At 41.2% G+C, this 16,915-nt stretch overlaps 1 protein-coding gene across 1 annotated transcript in view; it reads right to left on the bottom strand.

Moving 5' to 3' along the window:
• The window catches only part of LOC111725036, a 111,122-nt gene that overhangs the window by 79,624 nt on the left and 14,583 nt on the right, over positions 1-16,915 (bottom strand). The window contains exons 3-4 of the mRNA XM_023512728.1: positions 15,116-15,283; positions 4,491-4,592 (exon numbers count right to left, since the gene is read on the bottom strand). Coding sequence (XP_023368496.1) covers positions 4,491-4,592; positions 15,116-15,283 — 270 coding nt within the window. The remainder of the gene's footprint in view (positions 1-4,490; positions 4,593-15,115; positions 15,284-16,915) is intronic.

Here is a 16,915-nt window from a genome sequence, read left to right as displayed (position 1 = left end):
CAGTAACACTTTAAACTCTAGAGCTTCTAGAAAGATGGGTCTGTCCATAATTTCCTCTATGATTTGTCTGTCTCTGAATGTATAGTTTTCCTTTCAAGTTTACTTGGTATTAAAGTTGGAACATCTGTTTCTTTTGTTTATGCCAACAGATCTCAGAAGCATTTAGGCTTTCATAGGAAATGTTCATGCAAACACCAGCCGGGTGTGGGCAATTAGTTATGTAAGCTACAAGCAAGCTCTGTCTCTGCGCTATAGATCATTTCCACCCCACCTACAGGTCTTCCCGCTTTATCTTTTTATCTTCAGTGTGTAATTAAGCCTCTCTGGTGCATCCAGAATAATGTTTGGTGGTGTGAATAAGATTCTCAGAAGTGCTGAAAATACGTGTAATTTTAAAGTCCCTCAACCCCTCATTTAGCAGATTTGACTAGACAATGGATTTCAGAGGGCGCACTTCAGCGCTGAGGACTACACTTTAAAACTGAGAAGTAGACTCAGCAGCAGCGTGAATCCCTGCCAGGGAAGCACTTTCTTATGTTGAATAAAATCCTAGGTTAACTATGTATTGTGCCACTTCTGCTGCAGTCAAGATGCCTCAGCTTTTCCTATTACAAAACCTCAGGGCCTCCTAAATACGAAATCATTTGCAATGCAAACATTTTGAATTGTGTCACATTCGAATGGATGAGATACAGTCAACTATCTCAGCTGAGCAGTTGCAAAGTTTCAGAAATTAAATAAGTCAGACCATTTTATTAAATTGCATTTATTTGTTTTACCTAGAACCACAGGCACCCAAAAGTACATCAAGATTTTGGATATTTTGAAAAAAGCTGCTGAACTGGTAAAGTCAGACCTGTATGATTTTTAAAGGTGATCGTTTTTATATTCTTCGTAAATTCCTTTGTTTCTTTGACTAATCTCATGAAGTCAGAGGGAGACATAGGAAAGAAGGAGAAAAAGAAGGGAGATGTGAAGGAGGAGAGAGTGGGTAGGGAGGGGGAAGGGGGAGAGGAGAGAGAGGAGTGTGGTGGGTGCTGTGAGGCACTGCTGGTTAACTCTCCCTGAATGAACACTTGCTTTGTAAAGCCTGCTTTCTTTTAAAACTGGCAAACAATCAGAAGCCAGTTTATGATTATAAAGGTGCCTGTTTGGGGGTCTGCAAAACAGAAAGGACATGACACACGGTGTTTTGTTCCTGCTCATTCTGAGGGCTCTAGGGAGCCAAGTACAGTTACAGGTGACCCTGGCAAACTGGCTGTCCTTGTCTTCTGTCATCTGGATCCAGTTGCCAAAATCATCTCTTCTACCATTCGTTTGTAGTCAAGCCTTCCAAACCTCAATCCTACCAATGTTTGAGGAAGACTCTCTCCCTTCCTTAATCATTAGAGAAATTATTTGCTGAAGAGTTACTTATATATTTGATTAACTGATTAAATGTTGTTTGAAATTCATTCAAATCAAAGTAAGAATATATCCGTGCATTTGTATTTTAATATTGAATTGTAGGAAAAAGGCTTTGTGGGTATTTGGTTACTACCCACCTTAGTAACCTGGTCCTTTGCTTTCCTGTAAATACTTAGAATCTAATAGGTAATATTTTACCTCCCACCTGCAATGAAACCCAAAGCAAAAACAAAAAATACTCTACCAAGACTTTGATTGAGATCATATCTATAGATCATTTTAAAGAATTGCTATCTTTAAATATTAAAATTTAAAAAATGAACTTTTTCTCCTTCCTTTAATTTAGATGTTTTGAATTTTTTCTATATTGTTTTGTTTTCAAAGTAATATTCCTCACACCTTTATTAGAAATATTCCTATCAATTTGTTCTCCCCTCTCCACCAGCCCATGGTCAGGAGAGTTGATACCGGCCGAAAGCCTTCTGCTGACATAATTTCTGACCTATCTCACCTCCCATCACGGCCACGTTCTCCCTGGGTTGCTTCCAGCTGATGACTGAACTTGGAGGGTCTCCTAGAGTCAGGCTCTTGCTGGCCAGTCTCAGAAGGACACTGCTGCCCTTTAGCCTGACTCAGAATCTCTCTGAGCCACACTGCAGTTGGAGGCTCTTCCTACCCAGTCCTGCGTCTTTTCTTTTTCTTTCCTGCAGCCGCCAGGCGGATCCACATCAGGCCCCAAGGCTCTCCTGCTCACTCGCACACTCTGCCCTTTGCTGGGCAGAAATCTCCTCCAACCTTTTGTGCGTCTATTTTCATCTGGATGTCTATTTCTCAGATGCAGAGACTGAGACAAAGGAACTCTGTTTGTTACTTTAAAGATGTTTCTCTCTGTACCTAGTTTATTTCTGTTTTTGCAAGTCATGAGGTGAGAGCAGAAGGGATGAACCATGTTGGAGAGAGGACCAGCTTTCAATAGGAGGAGAGAGAAACAAGCACAATTGAAGGTATAGAGGCGAGCTTTCTGACAAATTGAAACAGAGCTAGGAAGCAGTCAGGAAGCTAATCCGTGCTTACAAGTCGGGGGCAGGCTCAAGGTGAGGCAGGAGAGATGCTTTAGATTGCATACGAATTCAGAAATTGTGATTCTCATATCAAATTACATACACCTGTAGTTTTATGATTATTAGACCAGATTGAACTTTTAATACCAAGGTAAAGAGGCAGTACCTTTATTGTCTAAGATAACTCACCCCAGAACTGATCCAGAGAGGAGAGAATGGATCATCAAGGTAAGTTCAATGGAGAGCATTGGGAAAAGTTACTGTACAGTAACCAGGTGAACCCCACTCACGGCATAAACGGTTAAGTGTTAGAGAGATGTCACTTCAGTTATGTAGCTAAGATGATATTGAATGTACTTAACACTGTTACAAAAAACTGAGTCAGAATCAAGTCAACCTGTGGGATACTGGAAAGGCAGACCTAATAACAATGAGTATAAAACAGAGATCCGGTTACTTAGTACTTAGATAATTCCCCTCATACTTAAAAGAGATTGAGTCGCTACATATAACAAAATCTGTGTCATCAATCACTGAGTGTAAGTGCTGACTGTTAGAAGTTTCCGTAGACACCATCTAAGCTGTAACTTGCTCGCTGCCCTGGACGATCTCCCATTCTGAATATTCAGTATTTTTTTTCTCCTGCACTGAGAACTGATTAGAACATTTCTCAAAAATGAAGAGTGGGTGGTTGGGCTCTGACTCCTGCCTGCTGGTGTCACCTCTGCTGTGTAACGTGGGCCCCCTGTCACCTCCCTAACCTTTCCCAGAGCTGAGCAGTCATTGCTTTACTGATGTGAGAGAAGACTCCCAGTGGAATCACAGGGCACAGGAGAGTGACTTCGGGTGCTGACAAAGGAGAACAAAGTGTCCCCAGGTGACAGGAGGCCAGAGAAGGGATGAGGCATAAGGACAGGGCAGGAGGGGTGGGACTCCCCTTCCTACTGCCCCTGGCTTTCCAGCATTCAGGAACCCAGGGCTCCTGGGTCACATGACAAGCATTTGTGGGTATCTATTCTACTGTCTTCTGGACCGTGCATGAGGTATTGAGGGTGGACAGGTGGTAAGGTGCAGTTTCTGATGCTGAGGAACTCACAGTCCAGATAGGGAGGCACAGAAGCAAACGATGGACTGTAATGTAACTCAGTACCTCCGCCCCCCCCCCCCGCCACACATACACAGTGGCCCTGAGGTCTCCCTCTCTGCCATCCTCTCTAGGGTTTCCCCAGAGCACCATGCTGGTCTGGGCATCTATATTGTATTCATACCATTCTTACTGTTCTGGTTCTGATTTTTTTTTTTTTTGCAGTTTTTGGCCGGGGCTGGGTTTGAACCCACCACCTCCAGCATATGGGCTTGGCGCCCCACTCCTTTGAGCCACAGGCACTGCCCTGGTTCTGATTTTTTCAAAGCATCGATCTCAGATTACTCTCATGTTAGAAATCAGAAAGCAAAACAGCTGACTTTCATTATGCATTTGGTAATGCCTTGTTTGCTAATTAGGAAATGAGGAAGCCTGAGGAACCATGAGGGAAAGAATTCAGGGGTGATGGAACTTTTTCCAGAAACTATTAAAGATCAACAAGCAGGCAGCTGTGTACTCACAGAATCCTTCTTACTTTCAGAATTGAGCTCCATGTCCCCAGTTACAGGGAAGGGGCCTTGGTAGGGAGACCAGCGCTCCTTGTACATGAGAGAAGGATGTTCCATCAGGAAAAACGGTCTTGCAAAAGGTATTTGGTTATGGGCGGTGCCTGTGGTCAAAGGAGTAAGGCACTGGCCTCATATGCCGGAGGTGGCAGGTTCAAACCCAGCCCTGGGCCAAAAAAAAAAAAGTATTTGGTTATGATAGGAGCAGTTTTCAACCATCCCGAGCTTTTGTTAACCTGAGGTTTGTGAGTTGCTTCTGTTGCACACGTGTGCAATCCAGGACTATCATATCAAAGGCTGGTTAGTGTATCTTGGTAGGGTTGAGATAATTGTTCCGATCTGAATGAAAATTCCCACAGCGAGAGTACTTACTGGCATCCACTTCCGTGACCATGATTGGTTTGGAGAACTGAATTCGGAATCCCCAGGGATAATCTCCAGTTCCTTTGAATAGCCTCACGGTTCTCTCGCGAACTAAAAAGAAAGCAAAAAGGGCGTGCTTGTGAGTTAGTTTTCAGGTACTGTAAAGTATATTGTGGAAGCAGCTAGTATTTCTTGCTTGCCTTGTACAGGCTAGGCCCTCTAAGTGCCGTCTACCTTAATCTTCATCACAGCCTATTATTATTTTTCTCTAGTTGGAAAGGAGGAAATAGAGGCGCAGGGAGGCCCCTGTGAGTCGGGGGCTGTGCTCACCATGCCTGGGCTCCCATCTCCCAGGTGCTTGCTCTTAACCCCTGTGCCGGACGCCTCACACGGCACCTGGGGCTTACAGATGTGAGTCCCTCCAATCTGCAGATAATGTGATAGCAGATAATGCTATCTGCTATTGTCCCAAAGTTGTACGTGGACATAGAAAAACAGCACCCTCAGCACACATGGGGGCCTCACAGGAATCCAGGAAAAGCTGCACATCTGAGCGTCTCAGAAAAAGCAGAAATGGTTGAGCTGAGCCAAAAATGGAACTAGGATATGAGGTTGTTGTGGACTGAAGCTGGAGCATTCCACGAGTTGCACAGTGAGAATTCCTGCATTTGTACACTGTGGAGGTCTTTAACCCGGCTCAGCCATTCCACAGTCTGCTTTTCCACAGACCATCTCCCTTCTCCTCCTGTCCCTTTCTCCCTGCTACCCACACACTCGCATTCCTGTGAGCACAGGTGCACCTCACAGACACTGCGACACTGCCCTAAGTGGGTGTCATGATGAACGGGGCCGCGTGGCTTCCGGCTTCCCAGTGCGTGTAATCGTTATGTTCACACCGTATGCTGTCGGCCAAGTGTGCAAGAGTCAGAACACAGTACAGACCTTAATTAAAACGCTTCATTGCTAAAAAATGTGAGCAACTACCTGAGCCCCCAGCAAGGGCTTCTCTCTTTGCTTACCCCTTGGAAGAACCCCTCATCCACCCAGGCTTTATTGTGGGGAGCAGCGACTCAGCCACACCTTCAGGCTCTGCTCCTTACTCAAGTTCTTTTGCTATTTCTGCCACATCTACAGTTACAACCTCTGCCAAAGTCTTGAACCACTCAAAGTCATCCATAAGAGAAGTGATTAACTTCTGCTAAACTCCTGCTAAGGTTGATCTTTCTACCTTCTCTCGTGAATCATGGATGTTCTTAATGGTAAACAGAGCGGGGAAGCCTTTCCAGAAAGTGTTCGATTTACTTTACCCAGAAGCATCAGAAGAAGCTCTGTCTGTATAGTTTTATGAAATGTATTTCTTAATAGGATTTAAAAGGCCAAACTATTCCTTGATCCCTGGGCTGCAGAATGGAGCTGTGTTCACAGGCGTGGAAACAGCATTCATCTCCTTGTACGTCTCCACCAGAGCTCCCGGCGACCAGGTGCACCGCCCGTGAGCAGTAACATTTTGAAAGGAATCTTCTTTTCTGAGGAGGTCTCGGCAGTGTACTTGAAATGTCCTGTAGACCGTCTGCAGACAGGTATGCTGTCACCCAGGCTTTGTTGTTCCATTTATCGAGCACAGGCAGAGTGGATTTAGCAGAATTCTTAATTCCCTGGGATTTTCAGAATGGTAAATGAGCACCAATTCAACGTACAGATACCAGCTGCCTTAGCCCCTAACAAGGGAGTCAGCCTGTCCTTCCAGGCTTTGAAGTAAAACGCTGATGGCTCTTCTAGCTATGAAAGTCCTAGGACAGCATCTTCTTCGGACAGAAGGCTGCGGTGTCTGCACTGTGAATCTGCTGGCTGTAGCCACCGTCATCTTCTGGATAGCTGCTCCAGCTTTCCATCAGCACCTGCTACTTCACCCTGCAATTTTAAGTTACAGAGATGGCTTCTCTCCTAAACCTCACAAATGGGTCTCTGCTGGCTTCCAGCTTGCTTTGGTTGTTCCTCACCCCTCTCAGCCTTCAGAGAACTGGGGAGAGTCAGAGCTTTACTCTGGATTAGGCTTTGGCCTTGAGGAAGGTCGTGGCTGGTTTGATCCATCCACACCACTAAGACTTTCCCCGCATCAGCAATAAGGCTGTCTCACTTTCCTGTCGTGTGTGGTTACGGGAGTACCACTGTAATTTCATTCAAGAACTTTCCATCGAATAACTCGGTTAACTGGCACGGGAGACCTGGCTTTAGCCTCACTTGGTTTTCAGCACGCCATTCTCACAGAGGTTAATCACTGCCAGCTTTGATTTAAAGAGAGGAACCTGCAACTCTTCCTTGTGAAGGGGCAATTTCTGTAAAGGGGGATGTGGGCATGGTAGGCCCTTTGTTTTCCACGGTATCATTTCTTTTTATTTAGAAAAAATATACCTGGGTTGTGCTAGAGTAAAAACTGAAATGAGGCTTAAATGAGCTTAAGAGAATCTCAGAAGATTCATTTTTATTTTTTATTTGATTTTATCTTTTTTTTATTGTTTGGGATTCATGGATGGCACAAAGAATTAGGTTACACTGACTTCATCTGTTAGGTAAAGTCCCTCTTATAATTGTGTCCCACCCCCAAGAAGTGTGCCAGACACGGTGACCCCCATCCCACTGCCTCCTCCCCTCTCCCCACTTGCTCTTCCCCTACCCAACCCCTTATATTAGCTCATCTGCTGCCTTCATATTAGAATTGAGTACATTGGATTCTTGCTTCTCTGTTCTTCTGATGCTTTACTAAGAAGAATGGGTTCCAACTCCATCCAGATTAATACAAAAGATGTAAAGTCTCCATATTTTTTAGTGTCTGAATAGTATTCCATGGTACACATATACCACAGCTTGTTAATCCATTCCTGGGTTGGGGGGCATCTAGGCTGTTTCCACATTTTGGTGATTGTAAATTGAACTGCAATGAACAGTCTAGTGCAAACGTCCTTACGAGAAAATGATTGGTAGATGTTATCTTATTTTATTTTATTCATTCCTTGAGACAGGGTCTTGCTCTGATACCCAGGCTAGTCACAGATCACTGCAGCCTCAGACTCTGGGCTCAGCCAATCTTCCTGCCTTAGCCTCTAAATTAGTTAGAACTATAGGTGTGATCCACATGCCCAGATAACTTTTATATTTTAATTTTCTTTTTCTTTTCTTTTCTTTTTTTTTTTTTTTTTTTGAGACAGAATCTGAAGCTGGGTAGAGTGCTATGGCATCATAGCTCACAGCAAACTCAAACTATTGGGCTCAAGTGATTCTCTTGCCTCAGTTTTTCTATTTTTAGTAGAGACAGGGTATCACTCTAGGGTGGTCTCAAACTCATGAGCTCAAGCAGTCCATTTGCTTTGGCCTCTGAATGTGCTAGGATTACAAGTGTGAGCCACCATGACTGGCCTAATTTTATTTTTCTTATTTTTTTGTGGTAGAGATGGGGTTGGTCTCACTATGTCATCCAGCTCGTCTCCAAGTCCTAGGCTCAAGTGATCCTTCTGCTTCAACCTGCCAAATTATAGGTGTGAGCCACCACAGCAGACAGAAGATTCATTTTTGAACACTAACAAAGGTATCCAATAAGGAATTGTAACAGAAGGCTTCAAAATCATGTTTGTTTGTTTTCACTGAAGGTCAAGTTCTCTGGAGAGAAGTACCAATTTAGTACTGTGAGAATTATCTTCCCGTGCTTTATTGGTTGAAGTTTTCTTCTATAGGTCAGTGAATATCTACAAATCCTAAAGAGTAAATCAAAACAAAGTGTAACAACAACCAAGCCCCAAAGGGGAATTACTAGTAATATGTTTATTCTCGGTTTTCTGGGGGAAAAGTCAATTAATTAGTTAGTTATAAAATAAGAATTCTATCTATTCATAAGGGAAGGGAAAATGAGTACATTAAAATTTTAAATTTACTAGAGCCTCCTTCATTAAAAAATAGAAATATTGGGCGGCATCTGTGGCTCAGTGAGTAGGGTGCTGGCCCCATATACTGAGGGTGGTGGGTTCAAACCTGGCCCTGGCCAAACTGCAATGAAAAAATAGCTGGGCATTGTGGCGGGAGCCTGTAGTCCCAGCTACTTGGGAGGCTGAGGCAAGAGAATCGCCTAAGCCCAGGAGTTAGAGGTTGCTGTGAGCAGTGTGATGCCATGGCACTCTACAGAGGGTGACTAAATGACACTTTGTCCCTACAAAAAATAAATAAAAAATAGAATGGCAGCGTCTGTGGCTCAAAGGAGTAGGGCGCTGGCCCCATATGCTGGAGGTGGTGGGTTCAAACCCACCCTTGGCCACTGCAAAAAAAAAAAAATATGGTATAATTTATGGCTAATATGTTTACTTTTTAACTTATAACCTTTCTTTCAGATTTTATGCTTCAGTTTTTATTTCTCAGGGAAATTTAGATTTCCCAGAGAAATGGGAAATGTCCCAGGTTGGAGAGCAGGGACATTTCTTCTTTGAAGATTGCCTCAGCTTTAAGTCCATATTTAAAGACTATTACAGAGTGCCTAACATAGGCAAAATATGATCAGAGCTAACAAAAGCATTTAGGAGGCCAACGGAACTCTTGAGAATTCAAAATGACTTGACCACGAGTGTATTTAGAGAGGTAAGAGCCAGTCTCCACTTGGTGAGGAATTTCCTCCCCACCATCTCTGACAGTGGACGAGGTGGGTGAGTCCCTGATACTTGGGGAAATATCATTGTTACAGGTTCACACTATACTTTTCAGAGTTTGTGAGAGATTTGCCATGAGTTTATTTTTGTGAGAGATTTGCCATGAGTTTATTAATTTTCTCCCATATCTTCTGAAATAACTCAGTATTCCTAACATTAAGTTTCCTATGAGAAATGACAAAGGTAGTGTAAGATTAAGTGATCTGTCCAAAGGTGGTCACACGTGGAATAAAAACGGAAACATGACTGTCCTTATTGATTCCTGGTAGTCTCATAGCAGGAGTCATTCGGTCGCAAACAACTGCTGAGCACCACTGTATGCCCAGGTGTTCCTGTGTCTCAGAAACGTAGCGGAGAAGAGACAAGGGGACTTTTCCTCATGGAGCTGGTGTGCTACACATGGGCTCCCTGAGAGGTGAACATTCAAAGAGAGGGAGGATAAAGTCTCCTCATGTGAATTCCTGAAGGAATGTTTGTCTTTACAAAATGTCTAAAGAAAGTGCATTGCTTTTCTTGTATTAAAAAGCATAAGAAGGGTGCTGAGAAAGTGTTGTGTTTTTCAGCTCCAGCAGTCCACACTCGTCTACGAGACGCTTCTGCAGAAAACCCTGTTCTTTGTTGTTATGATCCCCTTGTGGCAATCATTTTACATGACTGGATTGCCACTTAAATCTCAGTATAATTCGAGGGTGAGAACTGGGAAATACAAAAATTAGGAATGAATATTTTGGTGGTCTACAACAGCCTGATACCTAAAAAAAGGTGAAAAGCAAATCAAATCCTATTCCTGAACCCAGTAAAAATCACTTCTCATCTCCTCACTTGTCAGCACACCCTGCTCCCCGTAGGGCACCTTCCTGGTGCTATCTTAGGCTTTTGACAGATTGATTACTCAACAGAGATTTGTTTAATGGAGTATTTTTTACCATGTTGATTCAAATCAAATCATGTTGGTTTTGTTTTGTATTGCATGAGACTGTTGATACAGATATTGTTTTCAAGGCTGTGGTTTTTGTTTTTGTTTTTCAATCAGAAAAATTGAATGTCAACAATGTGTGTGAAAGTAAAAACCAATAACATCTTTAAATGGTGAGCTCAACGGCAGAGCTCTCCTGTGGGACAAGAGGCAATCAAAATGTTTGCAACACATTCCCTCCTCTTCGAAAGACAAGTTTCTCATATTTTAAGATTTATAGTCCTGGTTTCCCTTGCCACAGTCTGGTGGAAAATCTATGAGTGCCACACAGCTGCTGAAAAGCCACAAAGGAATGTCATTGTCTTTTCAGAGACCATGTGGGCACATCTTCCAGTAATTTATACCCCCAAATAACACTTCCTTAGAATCATCTTGTTAGATGGAAAAATGTAAATGAAGGGCAAATATTTCCATAAATATAACACAACCCATGCACTGAAAATATCCCCCTTTTTTTCAGTACCAGCAATACTGTTCTATAATGATAACTAACTTTTGTTATCTGTGCAACTCACAAGAACTCCTTTAGGAAATCAAAGTTTAGATGTGCTATATTTTTTAAAGTGTAAAATTTATTCTCATAAAATACATGCTGTTAGATATAAATTATTAATGAAATATTAATAGCATCGAGCTTTCTTAAAATGCTATTAGGTTAATGAAGATTTTCTTCAGTTTAAAAACTGCTCATTAGGGTGGCGCCTGTGGCTCACTGAGTAGGGCACCAGCCCCATATACCAAGGGTGATGGGTTCAAACCCAGCCCTGGCCAAACTGCAACAAAAAAATAGCCAGGTGTTGTGGCAGGTGCCTATAGTCCCAGCTACTCAGGAGGCTGAGGCAAGAGAATCACCTAAGCCCAAGAGCTGGAGGTTGCTGTGAGCTGTGATGCCATGGCACTCTACCGAAGGTGACAAAGTGAGACTTTGTCTCTAAAAAAATTTAAAAAAAAATTGCTCATTAACTTTTAACTCTCCTTTTCTTTCCCTCTGCATCTCCTTCCACTGGTCTCTCAACGTCACATATTTAAGAACACACACACATACACAAACACACATACACATATACACACATACATACATACACACACATACACATACACATCTGGTGTACATAACAGCTCAGGTCTTGGTAACAAGAAGAAAGGTACCTAGTACATTCTTCAACTGAGGTCCAGTAAATGATACTATGAAGTTCACTTGCAGCATTTAAACATATTTTCATATATATGTATACATCTGCACACATACATATACAAACACACACCAGACCTGACAATTAAGTTCAGGAACTTATCCTAGAAAAAGTGCTACACACCTCATTACTGAATATCACTATAGTCACCACTGCCGATGCCAGCACCTAGTTCACCCTTTAAAATCATTTTGGAACTCTTTCTAGAATGCCCATCAGAGCAGTCATTGTATTACCTTGATATCCTGAATGTCATCAAAATGTCTTCCTTTTAATATTTCCTTTATCTTTATGAAGGGAAAAAAGTTACTGGGGTCCAGATCAGGTAACTAGGGAGAGTGTTCCAATACAGTGATTTGTTTACTGGTTTAAAACTCCCTCACACACAGTGCTGTGTGAGCTGGTGCATTGTCGTGATAGAAGAGCCATGAGGTCTTGGCTGTGACTTTCAGTTAAGATTTTCCTAGTGACTTTCAGTCAAGACTTTCCTTTTCCTCTATGGAGGTTTACTTGGTCTGTGATGCTTCTCCCAGTCAGCTGATGATTTTGACACATAATTCAATGAATTCAATGAATTTTTTGCAGTGTTTTCATCAGTTCTGCTCATTATTGGCTGCCCTGACCTCTCTTCATCCATGATGCTTTCATTAAACAGAAAAATGCTTAATCCATGTCCATTGCCATTTTCTTCATGGCATCATCCCTATAAACTTGGACTTAACATGTCCCTGATTTCATTTCCATTCTTGTCGAGTTTAATAAGAAATTTAATGTTCATTTTTTACTCTAACTCAAGCTCTGACATTCTTGTGATGACACACAAAAACTACAATAGTAATGAACATCACTCAGCAAGATACTGCCCCATGTCAACGTGAACCAGCTCTGGGACACTGATATACCAAGGTTATGAAACCTTACTGAGTTGTTTGTACAGTGATGCCAAGGTGAGCATGTCGTGGCAAGTTTGTGAGATTAATTGTCAGATCTCCCATCTATGTATGTGTGTGTGTATATATATGTATGTGTGTATGTACACATAGGTGTGTGCATATATCAAGCAAAAAAAAAAAAAAGAAAATTTATATATATTTAATAAAGTTCCATTTGTTTTCTTTTACCAAAGTAAATAATAGTGAATTAACTAAAATGCTCCTCTTTGATGACAATAAATAATAGATAAAGGCCAGGCATGGTGGTTCATGCCTGTGATCCCAGCACTTGAGAGACTAAGGTGGGTGGATTGCCTGAGCGCACAGGTTCGAGATCAGTGTGAGCAAGAGCCAAACCCTGTCTCTAAAAACAGCCGGGCATTGTTGTGGGGGCCTGTACTCACAGCTACTCAGGAGGCTGGGACAAGAGAATCACTTGAGCCCAAGGGTTTAAAGTTTCTGTGAGCTATAACGCCATGGCACTCTACCCAAGGTGACAAAGTGAGACTCTGTCTGAAAATAAGAAATTAAATAGTAGAAATTTTAGTAACTGTACTTTCTTAGACATATTTAATACATCAGATTTTAGCCAAAATAGTATGAGGGGAAAACTTGTATTTGTTCATCTTAATGTTCTCAGGTTCCTGCCATTAACAGATACTCAATAAATCTTTGTCAACTTAGTAAGTATATTATATGTAAGTTGTGTATAATTTACATATAAATGTAAGTGAATATACATAAGCATATATTTAATATTCAGCCAAAATTCTCATAAAAATTAAGAAAAATAAAGGTGGGAGAAATATCTAAGGTGGATAGAAAATCCCATTATAATTTTCACATTTGTAATTTCATTTCTTTTTTGTGATGTGGTAAAATTATAGTAAATAAACAATTGTTCTAAGTACGCATAGCTAGTAAGTCAATGAACAGCACTGAAATCCAGGCACTTTTATTTGTTTATCCGACAAATGTGTCTTGGCCTCCCTTGAACCAGCAGGTGCTGCTCTAGGTGTTTGAAGTGCGTCAGTGAACAAAGGGAGACCCTGACCCTGAGCATCTTACTTTAGCTGAGTGTACTCCCTGTGCCATCCTAGTCCTCAAATAAAAGTTGAATATAGAAAAATTTGTGGTTTTAAGACTAATTCTAGATCCTCCTCATCTTTTTTGATGCTCTGATTTATTTTACTTAGTTTTGTTTTATGGTGGCTAAGGGCACTTAACCACATGAAATTGACCTCCTTAACAAATTTCAAAGTGTGCATTATCGTTGCCTATAGGTACGATGTTGTATAGCAGATCTTTGGAGCTTTTTAAGTGAAACTTTGACTCATTGCTTGACAATTAAGCTCACAAACTTGCCACAACATGCTCACCTTGGCACCACTGTACAAACAACTCAGTAAGTTTTCATAACCTTGGTATATCAGTGTCCCACAGCTGGTTCACATTGACATGTGGCAATTTTCCCTAATTCCACTCTGAATATTTTAAATTTTAGATCCAGAATTCCATGCTTACTATTTAATAAATAGCTAAGCTTAATATGTTCATATTGTGATAAGAATATACGTAAATATTCTCAACATGCAAGATATAACTCTTGTATTCTGGTATGCATTTTGATAATCAAAAGCTCATTAGATATACAACTTCTCACTAAAATCTTCCACTGATAAATTTTACATTGATTTAAAAAAAAATTAAGAAAGGCTCTATTTTGCTCTACAGACAAAACAAAAAATATTACCTATAAGAATGATTACATCTTACCTGCACAGGAGGTGATAAGATGACACTGAGCACATTTTGATGCCTGCACAAAAAGTGTTCTGTACCTCTTTGTAGAACCTGCCATCCTCTCAAACTGTCCCTTCTCTCTGTATCTTATAAAGCAACTCCCCCAGAGCCTACGCCTCAGTAGTGGTGGTGCTTACTGAACACATGCTTGTATAATTAATTTAAAACCTTCTTTTCAACTTGAATCTTTCCTTGCTTGAGTTACATTGTTTACTACTTATGAAGGTTATTTAACCAATAAAATAGAAAGTTCACAGAGCTTTATACCTTAAGTTTTACAGCAAAGATGCAACTGAAATAATATTTCACATGCTGAAACTACTCGGGCATAAGGTCCCCCCCCACTCATAGCCATTATTATATTAGGGCAATGCATGTTATACAGGGTTATTAACTTTAGTTTACTGAAATTAACCTCATAAAAATATTATAAAACTCTGAGAATATTAAAGAAGTTTGTAAAAACACATGAAAAAACTTATACTAATAAATAAGCATAATTATATTATTACATGTAAGAAGGCCATCAAGTCATATACAGGATAAAAACTCATGATAATATCAAGTGCATATTTTGTATAATATTTGTTTAAAAAAGGACTAAAACTGTTTGTTATAAAAAGATAATGCAAAAACAATGAAATAGTTATACTAAGAATTTGAATAATAAGCGATAATTTGTTTTCTTCTATACTTTCTGGTGTATTTGAAAAACTAATAATTATTTTTTACTTGTAGATAACAACAAATTCTTGACACTGGCTACATTAACCTTTATTCCAACTTTGGAATTGTGATTTTATGCTTGAGGTCTGAAGGCAGTTTTTGTCTTAATAACTTCAAATTCTTTTATAATATTAAGAAACATACTGAATTTGCGTACACATGCACACACACACGTGTCACTGTGGGAGCACACACACTCACTTCATCTCCCCAACACTCCATCCAGGGCTCAAGTTTGCTGACTTCAGAGCCTGGCCTGGAGCCGGCCATGGTTCTCTGAGACACACACATTTTATCATAACTGTGGAGTCCTTACCAGCTACTGGTCGAGGCTTTTTACTGAGACATCTGGGACTGTCTTCCGGATTCCCGTCATCCCCACGGAAAACCCATGCTGCTGAATGAAAATTCTCCGTGTAGAATCCCTTTTCCTCAATATCAACTCGGAAGCCGAGATCCACAGAACGGCCGTCTTCTGAGGTGACTGAGGAACAGAAATGTCAGTAACATGAATTACGCTTTGGCAAGAAAGACGCCCCACTGCACTGATGGGCAAGTTGAGGAAGCAGACACAGGTGTGTGTGGCAAGGTCTTTGCGTGGGTCATAACTGAAGTTTTAAGATACACAAAAATTAAGAAAATGTAAAATCCCTGCAGCTGGAAATGAATGAAGCCCCCCCTCCCACTAAGCAACTCTGATAAACTTCCCTGGGTCAGTCAGAAAGGATGCTGTCGACTGTTTTTCTTAGAAGTGAAACAATGCACAGTCTGTCTCAAAACTTTCATAGTGACCTAGGTATTAATGAAGAGTCTTCAAAAAAGGAGCTAAGTTGGCTAGACAGCTCTCTGGGGAAGAACTTGTATAATGCTACATGTCAGAGATCAAAACAGTACTGCTTCCGTGCCTAAGGTGTGGGTGCTGGTGCCTGAGAGACAGCTCTTCCTCAAGGAAAAATACGGAAGAAATAATTGTTTTTAAGGCCCAAATATTAGTATTTAAGGGTTACAATGAAACCACATAAGACCAGGAATTAGCTTTAGAATCCCTTTCAAAATTCTAAGTACAAGAAGAAGGATTATCAAGTGTAAAAAAAACCCCAACAACAATCACCACAAAAAACAGCTATTATCTCCCCGTGCTTCAAAGAAGGCACCCGAGAGACAGCACATGGCAGGCGGAGGAAAGCGCCCGGGTTACGGAGGCAGACAGAGTCTCACTCAACAGAATCTGCCATAGAAATTCAGGTTTTTTGTGTATTTGGGATAGTGTAGAAGGTGGTACCAGGTAAGGAACAAGACTGCGTTTCTGTATTACCTTCCAAGTGTTTCTTTGTGGGCCTAAATAAAGAATCAAAAAGCACCATTTGGTACTTTCAAGAAAATCTGAGTCATTTACTTGCCCTTCTCAAATACCACAAAGAAGTTGGGGTTGGAAGGTCCAACCTGCCTCAACAACGACAAGGTTTTCCTGGTACTGAGCTGAGCACAGTGGATGCCTGCCTCTGTCCCAACACACAGATCAATGAGACTGTAGGTTTCCAGCTCGTGACATTTGTGTAACTTGTGCGAAATGGTCAGCAATGGTTTGCTGACAAAGCACACACAGCATAGTCTCTTACAGATGGCCAAATATTTCTTTATCCAAAGTCCAAATATCTTTAATGCTGTTCTTATATTTTTTTATTTTTGTACATCAAATGATATTGCATGAGTGACTTGATAGTTTAAGTGGTTTCAGGTCCATGGGTCCATTTATTACTCATTTATTGAATTGAATTGATATAAAATAATTGTTCTCTCATGAGAAAGGTGCGATTTTAGGCACAATAGGATAGAAGAGTGAGGCAAGAGACTTAGGATGAAGTGACAGAGTTCAGAGGAAGGAGAGAGACTCCAGCCACAGGGAAATAAGGCTAAAGAATAGAGCCAGACCGGACCTTGAGGCATAGATAAACTTTTATGGAGTGAGAGAGGGGAGGATAATCACAGCCTGGACAAGTGCACCTCAGTGGGGAGAGAGCTCCGGCAAGACAGGCCAGCGTGACTGAGTGAACAAGGTTCTGCACGTGTGAAAATAAAGACACAACATTTGGGAAGATGCATGTTACAGAATGAT

The sequence above is a fragment of the Otolemur garnettii genome, unplaced genomic scaffold, assembly GCF_000181295.1.
Source record: "Otolemur garnettii isolate 467f Iridium unplaced genomic scaffold, OtoGar3 scaffold00030, whole genome shotgun sequence".
Taxonomy (NCBI): Eukaryota; Metazoa; Chordata; class Mammalia; order Primates; family Galagidae; genus Otolemur; species Otolemur garnettii.
The sequence above is the reverse complement of the archived record's forward strand: the minus strand, read 5'-3'. Positions and strand labels throughout refer to the sequence as shown.